Below are 9,910 nucleotides of genomic sequence, written 5' to 3'. Positions count from 1 at the left end.
GCCGCAGCCGCGGGAAGTCTCCCGGCCGCCGGCGCTCCCCGTCCCCGGCCCACGGGAACGGGCGCTGCGGCAAGCCTCGCCGCTCCCGGCCACCCCTCCCCAAGGCCCTCCCAGGCTCCAGCGCGCTGAGGATCGACCACGAGCAGCCTAGAGGGACCCAGGAGCAAGGGACGCCTCCGGACCGCGACGGAGACGGGGAGCTCAGGACCGTCACTCTCTCCAAGCTCAGACAATCCCTGGGTGAGCTGGGGGGCGGGGGCTCGCCATCGAGGGCGCCCTGGGGTCAGTGGGCTGTGGCCCGGGACCTCTGACCTCGTGCCCCCCTCCCAGGTATTAGCATTTCCGGGGGAATAGAGTCCAAGGTGCAACCCATGGTGAAGATTGAGAAGATCTTTCCTGGAGGGGCAGCCTTCCTCAGTGGGGCTCTGCAGGTATTTGGGGAAAGCATTCCAGCCTCATCCTAAAGACAGCCCATCCACCCGGGCCTGAGGGAAGCCAGGGAGGTGGGGAGGGGTGACTTCAGAGCACCAGCCCCCCTGCTTCCGTCACATAACCCCCGGGCCTCAGTCTCCCCCTCTGTAAACATGACTCAAGATCCTTACACTTCCAAATCCAATGGTCCTATGACTAAGCAGGACAGGGTGGGGGTGGGAGGAGGGAGAATTGTGTTGGGTGGAGCAAAAATATCCCCCCCCCACACACACACACACACCAGTCCCGGCACAAAGGGACCATTGTATCTGGCTACCACCCCCACAGAAAAAGAACAACCATCTTATTGTCAGGGCATTGCCCCCCCCTTTCTCGGGACTCCTCCTCTAGCCTACATGGGGAGGGAAGAGGTGCCTGTGGAGGAATGAAGAGTCAAGGCTGTGACCTCTCCCCAGGCTGGCTTTGAGCTTGTGTCTGTGGATGGGGAGAGCCTTCAGCAGGTGACTCACCAACGAGCTGTGGACACCATCCGCAGGGCCTATCGCAACAAGGCCCGGGAGCCCATGGAGATAGTGGTCAGGGTCCCCGGGACACCAGCCACCACCTCTTAGCTCCTGGCCACCCTGCTTCTGTGGCCTCCTCCTTCCCCCACTAACAGAGAGAGGTCCCCCTGGCCACCCCAAAGCCCCCAGCTGACCACAAACGCCTTCCTTGAGAGCCTCAGGGAGGGCAGGAGAGTGGCCAGTAAGAAAGAGGGCAATGGTGCTAGGAGCGGCCTTCCCTCCTCCCATTCCTCCCTGGGCTAAGCCTTAGGCTGGGCATCAGAGGCTGCTGAGAGATTCTTCCCAGGTCAGACCCTCCATACAAGCCTCTTCAGGTGAGAGGGGCAGAGGCCGTCCCATCCAGCACTGGCCTTTTCCTACTGGACCTGTACCAGGCCTTCCCAGGGCTGGGGGAGCCAGCAGGAGTGTGTCTGTGGGCAAAGGACACACTTTCAGCGTACTCATTTTTCTTAAAAACAAAAATTTTTTTTAATTTTTTCTTTGGGTTTGTACAAGAAATTTACACATGTGAAAAATATACAATTTAAAAGATGCCATAAACTCGGGAAGGAGGGTGGGGTGACGTTAAAGACCAGAATAGTAACAAACACAAATAAACAAGACGTCTCTGAGTTCTTCCTTTGGTCTGAAGGCAGCTCCTGGTCACACAGGGGGCTCTCTGGAATGGGGCTCTGAACAGGGGGCCTGCTGGAGAATGCAGGCCCCTCACCCTTTACCCCAGCTCAGGGAGGGGAGGCACATGTTAGGGGAGGGGAAAAGAGGAAGCTTTCTGTCTCTGGCTGGACACCAGGGAGATAAGGAATTCTTAGGCTCTTGATGTAGGGGCAGATTTGGTAGGTGTTACGAGGCTGAGGAAGGGCGCTGTTAACAGATTTTAGGGAGTGGTGGCAAACAAGGTGAGTGGGGGAGTGGCCTTCACACCTTTCCCCAAGATAGGTGGGAGTCCCCCAGATTGCCTGCTTATCACCAGGGCCTTTAGCTCTACTGAAACACCCCCTCTGGGAACAGCCCTGGCCCAGAAACCTACCCCCTGCACTCATCCTAGAGGCTAGGCCTGGGCAAAGAAAGGGAACCCATAGGCTGGCCCCGTCCCCTTTGGTCATCCTGCTCTTGAGGAGGTGGTTCCCGGGTGCCAAGGCCACCTGGCACCTCTGGCCCAAAAACCTTTAGATCTCGGTGGCTGTGATCTCCTCCAGGTGGACACAGGGGGGTGTCTCGGGCAAGCTGTAGTCAGCCAGGTCTCGGGCCTCCAGCTCCAGACTTAGATGCCGCAGCTCCTGCTCCAGCTGCCGGTTGCGCCGGTACATTTGGATGTAGTTGTGCTGCAGTTGCTTCTGGTAGCGAATGACTTGCTCCTTCTCTGCCTGCCAGGCCAGGCGCTCACTCTCAAAGCCTCCCTGCTGCTCCTCGGCTCGCCTGCGCTCCTGCTGCAGCTCAGCCCTCAGCCTCTCCACCTGGGCCCGGAGGCTTCCCCCAGCCCCAGCCGCTGCTGCCCTCTGGGCTTTGGCCTCATCGCTCTCCGACATCAGGAAGGGGTCGGGGGCAGGCATGGGGAGGGGCTCCTGGGCACCCCTGAGTCCTGCCACAGCCACATCCAGCTGTCCCGCCTTCTCCCGAAGCCATTCGGCCTCATTCTTTCTGCGCTGTAACTCATGAGTGCAGACCTCGAGCTCTAACTCTCGTGCTCGGGCGGCCTCCTGCAGCCCCCGAGCCCGCCCCTCACTGGCCCTTAGGGAGGCCCGGGCCTCCCGAAGTGCCACCCGAAGTGCCGCCAGCTCACTGCCCTTCTGAACCAGCTCTGCCTGGGACTCCTTTAGCTGCTGCTTCAACAGGGAGATCTCCCCTGATTTCTGGCACACCTTGGGGACAACAGAGAAGGAGGGTCAGCAGGCAAACTACCAGCTTCCCCACTTACTAGCTGGGAAATCTTAGGTAACTATGTCATTTCAAATAACAAAGCTGCAGGGGGCAGCTGGGTAGCTCAGTGGATTGACAGCCAGGCTTAGAGACGAGAGGTCCTGGGTTCAAATCGGACCTCAGCTGTGTAACCCTGGGCAAGTCACTTGACCCCCCATTGCCTACCCTTACCACTCTTCTGCCTTGGAGCCAATACACAGTATTGACTCCAAGACCAAAGGTAAGGGTTTCAAAACAAAACAAATAACAAAGCTGAGAGGGATGATCTCTAAAGACACAGCTCTGATACTCTAGGCCTCCTCAGCTTTGGCCCCAGAGGGAAGAAGGCCTGGGGGCAGTTTCAACCCCTAGGCCAGATGTCCAACAAAGCAGAGCAGAATTCTGAGATCTTTCCAGCCTCTGCCCCTCAAAACACCATTGCCATATTCTCCCAGTAAGGGAGCCCTCCTGTGAGAGGTTCCAATACTTAGAGGGGTGCTTAGATGACAGTATGTCCCATAGGCAGCTACTACTGGGTCAGATGGGTATGCTGAGGCCCATCGAGGGGAAGAGGCTGTGAGGGCTTCCTACCTACCCAGGGGGAGAAAAGACCAGATGTCAGTCTGGTCCCCAAAGGTTGCCTCCTGGATTCTCAGCTGATCCTCTTTCCCAGCCCTCCCAGGATCCCCAAACCCACCTCCCATTTGGTCTCCTCGAGTCGAGGCCCAAGCTCGCTCTGTTCCCGCTCAAAGGCTGCACAGCGCCGTTCCAGTTGTTCTCGCTCCTGCAGCAACTGGGCAAAGTCATCCTGCAGCTGGCGCTTCTCCTGCTGCAGCTGGAAGACCTGTAGCTGCAGCAGCTGCTGTGCCCGCTGTGCCCTCTGGGTTGCCTGCTTCACCTGGGCCACACAGCCCTCCTGAAGCTCCTCTCGCTCTCGCTGCCAGCGCCGCTGCTTTTCCTCATAGACCTGGAGGAATAGAGTCATAAACACAAGCAGTCTCACACCCAAACATCCCTTTGGCCCTTCATCTACCTGCATTTAGTGCTGCTAAGCACTTTTCTCACAACTCTGTGATGTGGGCAACTATCCTTTCTGTCCCCCAAAGAAGGAAAGGGGCTTGAAGAGGCAGTGGTTTGCCCATCATTACAAAGCCAGGAAGCATGGGTCTAGGATTTGAACCTAGATTGCCAGAGCCCAAAATTCCCTACTATTTTACACCGCCACTAGGCCCTTTTCTCCCATACATCTCAGCATACACTTACACTTCTCCACAAGCAGCATGGTGTTACAGATAACTAAATGGTGGCTAATTCACAGCTGAACACATCTGGAGGCCCTTATTGCTGGCAAACCTATGCTCAGGGAGTTCAGCCTTGCTCTAATAGTAAGCTGGAGCCAGCCAGGGAGGGATATCCAGCTGCTTTTGCCTCCCCAGCATCGAAGATTAGTCAGGGATTTCAGGGTAGTGGAGAGAACCTTGGACTAGGAGGATCTAGTTCTGGCCCTGCCATCAACTTAATGTATGAACCTGGGCAAGTTCCTTCATTGCTCCAGGCTTGTTTCCTCATCTCTAAAATGGGGGCTCCCTCAAAGTATTGGTATGAAAGAGTTTCATGAACTGTAAAGTGATATACCCAGGTGAAATTTTTTCAAACATTTTAAAAAAATTTCAAAAAAAAAAAGGTGAACCTTTTCAATTATCTATTGTTTTAGATTATTCAAATTGCCCAGGCCTTTGCCAGACCCCCTTTTTCTTATCTCTAAAATTAACTTTAAAAGCACCTGCCCATTTCTCATGGAAAGATCAGAAGAGAATTTAAGTGAAGTCCAGAAAACCTCCTAGACACCTAGCCCATTGGAGGCATGAAGGTCAGAGCCAGGTTTCTTTCCACTCAGGCTCAGTCTACTGACTTCAGAGCCTTCCTTCAGGGGATGGTGGCAGAGGTACTGTGGGGGGGGAATCAATCACCTGGCAGATGGCAGCCTCATTTTCATCCAGGCTATCCCGAAGCTGCTGCAATTCAGCCTCCCGCTCCCGCAGCTTTTCCTGCAGGGCACATCGAAGCAGAGACTCATCTGGCAGAGGTGGGGGAGGAGGGGGTGGGGGACCAGGCAGAGGCGATCGATCCCCACAGGATCCACTGTCTGGAGAGACCCGGGTGCCCCCACCACTGAGGAGGCCTCCCCGGGATCCTGTGCTCTTGCTGGATGATGAGCGTCCACTGTCTGAGTGCGAGGGACCCATAGGGACGCCTCGGTGGCTGCCCCCAGTGCCAGGCAACACCCCTCTCCCAGGGCCATCACTAGGAAGGTGCCCTACTGGAGAGCCTCCGACTGGTTCAGCTCCTCCCGTGCTGTAAGTGGGCAAGCTAGACAGCGAGTTTCGGCCAGAGTCAGACAGCGTCCCTGAGGGGCAACCACTGGCCCAGCCGCTTAGGGTCAGAGGCTTCTCGGCAGATGATGATGAAGAAGAGGAAGATGAGGAAGCAGGGCCCCCAAAAAGTTGGGTTAGACTACCCTGGCTTCCAGACAGCCCTCCAACACCAGCCCGTGGCCCCAGGAATGCCGGCAAGGATGGTGGCCCCCGAGGTTTAGGCAGCACAGGTTTGAATGCTGTGGGCCGGATCAGAATCTTCTCCATGTTCTGAAACAGATTAACAGAAGTGCTAGCACCCAACTTCTGTGAGGTTCCCTCCTCCCAAACCTGATATGCCCTCTACATCAACGTCCTGGCCGCCCCTTAAGTCACCAAAGGAGCTAAGAGGGAGAATTCCACCCTACCCCCCCTCTTGCTGAGCATCCTGGAACAGTAAGCACCCTGGCTTGAAGGGTCCCATCTCACCTTCTCTAACTTTCCAGACACAGGAATGAGCTTTGGAGGTGGGCCCCTGAGGTGGGCACTTCGGGCTCGCTCTCGGGCATCCTCAGTGTCACTACAGGGGCTGGAGGGTGAGTCTCCCCGGAAGTCTTCATTGATGTATGCAAAACCAGCATTTCCCACGGGCTTTCTTGTGGGTACTGGAGGGCACAGTGGCTCCTGGGCCCTGCAACCACCCCCTCGAAGTAGTAGCCCATCCTGCTGTCGGAAGAAGGGAGGTCCCGACGGGGCATGGTGGCAAGGTGCAGGCCCCGATCCAGGGCAGGGTCGACCTGAAATAAGGCTACTCACACTGCCCATTGTGGGCAGGTGGGGTGGGTGTGGAGCTGCACTCTCAGGGGTAGCTTCCAGGGGCACAGGAAGAGTCTGGACGATTGCCATGGCTGGAGGGACTGTGGCCTGGCCACAGGCCTTGAAGGCAACCTGCTGTGTGTAAGCAGGGAGGCCAGGGTCAGAGCTCCTTGGTCCTGAGCCTCCCTGCCAGACCTCTGCCCACTGTTGGGCCAGTGCCCACCCTAAGTTCCTCTGCCAATGCCCCACCCCCAGTTCTCACTGCCAAGCCCCAGCCACCACAAAGCAGCCCCTACTGTCTCTCTTAGTCCTAAGCTTAATCCTTGCCACACTGGGCCCCAGTGCCCTCTCCCCAACACACATATACACGTGACATGCACATGTTTTGTTCCTTGCCCCTAGTCTGGGCTGAAGAAAACAGTTATGATTTCTCTTGTCTTCTATCTCAACCGGGCCAGGGGTCCCTGGGCTTAAAATGGATGGGAAATAGGTGTGGGTGGGGAGAGGAGAGGAGGGGAGGAGGGCACACAGAGGCTAGGAAAGGTGTCCAGAGCAAGGGCCAGACAGGGGGAGGGAGTAGCCAAGCCGGCCCAACTGGTCAGATGAGTCCAGGGCCTCCTGGTAAGGCAGAAACCCTGGACTGAGGTTTCAGGTCTTGCTGAGTTACACTAAGGTCTAGGGACTTGTCCCCTCCTAGCAGGCAGGCCTTTGGGGCTCAGCCCCTAGGAGGGGGTAATCTCACTACCCACTGGAAGAAAGACACCACACACCTACTATCTCTGTTCCCAGAAGGGGATTAGGGAACTGAGAGCTGTTTGCGCCAATCTCCCTCAAACTATTCAAGTTAGTACTTTGCTTCCCAAATTAATCACAGGTCATTTGCCTCTAATACATACCAATGCCCACCCACTCCCAATTTTCACCAAGTTGGGCTAGACTGAGCCTTAAAATGATTAACTCCATCTCCTCATTACTCTGCTCTGAAAGGAAGTTTGAGGGGCTAAAACACCCTTTCCTAGCTCACCAGCTTTGTTTCCATGACAAACCCTGCCCCTTTTTCCCATCACCTAAGAAACCTTTCAACATCAGATAGGTCCTAAGGGATATAGCCAACACAAGTGAAAAGAAAAAGTTACAATCTAGAGAAATCTTCCCTTTCTCCTTGAAAACACAGGCTCTGACCCCACCCCTGCAAATGTTCCCAGGATTTAGCTACAGCTAAAGAGAGGAGGGTCTGGTGACCCTTAGCACTCACTGAGTTTTATCTCCTGCTTGGGGTGGGAAGGGGAGGTGTCTATTGGGAGCCCCAGCCCTTCCTGAAGCCTCTAAGGGTTTAGACATCTGCTCAAGCCATCAAGATGCAATTCAGAGATGGATATGAGAAAATTCGTGGCTGTATGGGTGTGTGACAAAGTGCTGAAGCTGTATGACTGTAGCTATGCATATGTATATGAGTTTATTATGAATTCACACATGAAGTATGTTTTTACCTATTCCTTGATTGGTGGAGGCCACACACAAATACACTGACCCTTTTTTTACATGCTCTTTCCCCATTTTAAGAACCAAAATCATCTCAAGAATTGGAAAGGACCTCAGACATAGATGAAGTTATAATTTGAACCTGAAAGGAAGTCTCTTCAACTCCCCTTCTTTCTTCCTTCCTTTACTCTCCCTCCCCAAATCAAAACTGGAAACTGGGCTGTTAGAGTAGCTTTGAGCTTTAGGAACTGAGGGAGCATCTGGCTCCCTTCAGCTGCTGCTCCAGACCAGAAGCCTCAGACTACTAAGGGGGGGAGTTAAGTAGATGAGACCTCCCCCCTAATTAATATGCCATCCTTAAAGTTACCAGGCAAAGAGGAGTGAATCATCCCGACATACAATGGTGGGTGGAGGGGTCCGTCTTAAGGGGTCACTAGGTGGGCTAATTTCCCCCCATCTGTCTCTTTATGAGCACAAGTGAGGGGCACAGGGTAAGAGGGAGGGACCGGGAGACAGAGAAGCAGAAAAATGGCAGAAGTGAAGGGGGAGTGGGGGTGGAGAGGCTGAGCAGGGCAGCCTTAGTGTCTGGAAGTCCAGACTAGGCCAGAGCCTGGGGGGGCCGGGCTCCCGCTCTCTCCTTCCAAGCCCGAGAGGGAGGGGCTATCAGAGGCTCCATTTTGAGCAAGCGTCTGTGTCTGCTCGGTGGGAAAGGGGGCCCCTCGGCTCACAAACACTCAACCAGCAGGAGGTCTCCCCTCCCCCACCCTATCCCCAGCCTAGACCCCCAACACTTTGGACTTCAGTGGGAGGGCCGGACCAGGCAGGGCTCCAAATGCCCCTACCGACATCCTCCAACCCTTAGATCTAGAGTTAAGGAAACTGCCTCTAAAGCCTGCAGGTTAGGGGTGAGGGGGTGTAGGGTCCCTCTCCACAACAAGAGGAGCTAAACCCAATCTCAGGCCACACAGTATAAGGCCCCCTCCCAACTAGTACAGAGTGAAAAATCACACCCCCCCCCAAGCCCATTAGTAAGGAAGGACCCAGGCTGCCACCTAATTCTGGGGGCACCTAGGCATCCCACCCCGCGTCAGCTCCCCTCACCTCCACTGCGATGCTCCATGATCACAACCCGGCAGCTCTCTCCAAGCCCTCGATTCAGCCCCGATTCTCGGACACTCGGTGAGCCCGACCCGGGCTCCGCCTCCCCTCCCCCCCTTGTCTCCGTCCCCTCCCCCTCCCTGACCCAAGCATGGGAGGGGCAGAGCCCAGGGAAGGGGGGAGGTAGCCCCGCCCCCGAGCGCCTGGACTCCGACACGCGCGCGCACACCCACGTCACCCGTGTTCTTGTAAGCACACAGACGTGCACATGTAAGCACGAATGCACGTCGCTGCTCGAGGATTCATACACGTCAAACGTAGCCCCCAAGAAAGTTGGGGTCCAGAACTGAGCAATCACGCCTTCCTCCGCCACCCCACGCAGGACGGGCACGAGAGCAAGCTCAGGTGGAAGGGCAGTCTCTGAGGGTCAGCACTGACATCCCCCTCCACCCCCAGCAAGTCCGAAGGGTGGCAGCTGGCCCGGGTTCCAGCACAAAGGCCTTGTGGCTCCTCCCCTTCCCAGGCCTTTCAGGCCAGCACCGAGCATCTGTGCCCCCAACCCCATCTCCCCCGGAGGAGGGGGTCCTGAGTTACCCCCTTCTACCATGCCCTCCCAACCCCCCCCCCCCCTTAAGGGTCGGCCTCTGCAGCTCCGCCCAACAGCCAGTCCCCAGGACAGCCCTGGGCAGGAAGCGAACACTGAAGTGGGGGTCCGAGGGTGAGAGAGGCTTCCACAGCTTCCATTTCCTGGGTTCCTGTCCAGCTCAGTGCTGTGGATTTGGGATTATTAAGGGAGTGCTCCCACTTTCCCCAAACCTGCCGAAGAAGGGGGGATAGGAAACTTTGCAACCACAGTCCCGGGCACACAGCCCCCCGGGCCACGTGACGAGACTCTCCGGCTCCGGGCATGGCAGGGGGGAGCGGGTGTCAGACAGCCACCCCTTTTACCCCACCTCCCAGCTTCGGCCCGGGCTTCTCAGGCTCAAAGATATTTTTAGCTCCCGGGAAAGAGCCTTGTTTTCTTTTTTTCCCTCGAAAGGAAAAAACAGCCCCGCCCCGGGAGGCCGGAGGGCTCCGCCCTCTCCCGGACCAGCCCCGCCTCCCACGCCCCCTACTCTGAGAACTTGGCTACTAGGTTTTCCCTCCCCCCCACCCCCCCGCCCCGGCATTGCCCCTCTCCCGACGACTTCTTGCTTGGGCCTGGCTCCCCCTCGGTGGCCCCGTGCCCAGGGGAGGTGCGCCTCTACAGCGTCCCCCAGGGCTGAGTCG

General features: G+C 56.5%; 2 protein-coding genes across 5 annotated transcripts in view; one reads left to right on the top strand and one right to left on the bottom strand.

Moving 5' to 3' along the window:
• PDZD7 (PDZ domain containing 7) overlaps positions 1 to 1,043 on the top strand; it is a 27,054-nt gene extending 26,011 nt beyond the window's left edge. The window contains exons 17-18 of the mRNA XM_044660165.1: positions 331 to 431; positions 888 to 1,043. Coding sequence (XP_044516100.1) covers positions 331 to 431; positions 888 to 1,043 — 257 coding nt within the window. The remainder of the gene's footprint in view (positions 1 to 330; positions 432 to 887) is intronic.
• Positions 1,044 to 1,423: 380 nt separating this feature from the next.
• LZTS2 (leucine zipper tumor suppressor 2) overlaps positions 1,424 to 9,910 on the bottom strand; it is an 11,590-nt gene continuing 3,103 nt past the window's right edge. The window contains exons 1-5 of one of the 4 annotated variants that reach the window (XM_044665498.1): positions 8,645 to 8,728; positions 5,735 to 6,196; positions 4,862 to 5,536; positions 3,589 to 3,858; positions 1,424 to 2,854 (exon numbers count right to left, since the gene is read on the bottom strand). In XM_044665498.1, the coding sequence (XP_044521433.1) occupies positions 2,162 to 2,854; positions 3,589 to 3,858; positions 4,862 to 5,536; positions 5,735 to 6,151 (2,055 nt within the window). In that variant the 5' untranslated portion in view covers positions 6,152 to 6,196; positions 8,645 to 8,728 and the 3' untranslated portion in view covers positions 1,424 to 2,161. Of the gene's footprint in view, positions 2,855 to 3,588; positions 3,859 to 4,861; positions 5,537 to 5,734; positions 6,797 to 8,644; positions 8,729 to 9,910 lie in introns of those variants that run through there. The other 3 variants (XM_044665500.1, XM_044665499.1, XM_044665501.1) reach the window with 3 other exon arrangements.

Source organism: Gracilinanus agilis, chromosome 2 (assembly GCF_016433145.1).
Source record: "Gracilinanus agilis isolate LMUSP501 chromosome 2, AgileGrace, whole genome shotgun sequence".
NCBI classification, from domain to species: Eukaryota; Metazoa; Chordata; class Mammalia; order Didelphimorphia; family Didelphidae; genus Gracilinanus; species Gracilinanus agilis.
Note: the sequence above shows the minus strand (reverse complement) of the source record. Positions and strands in the feature narration are given on the sequence as shown.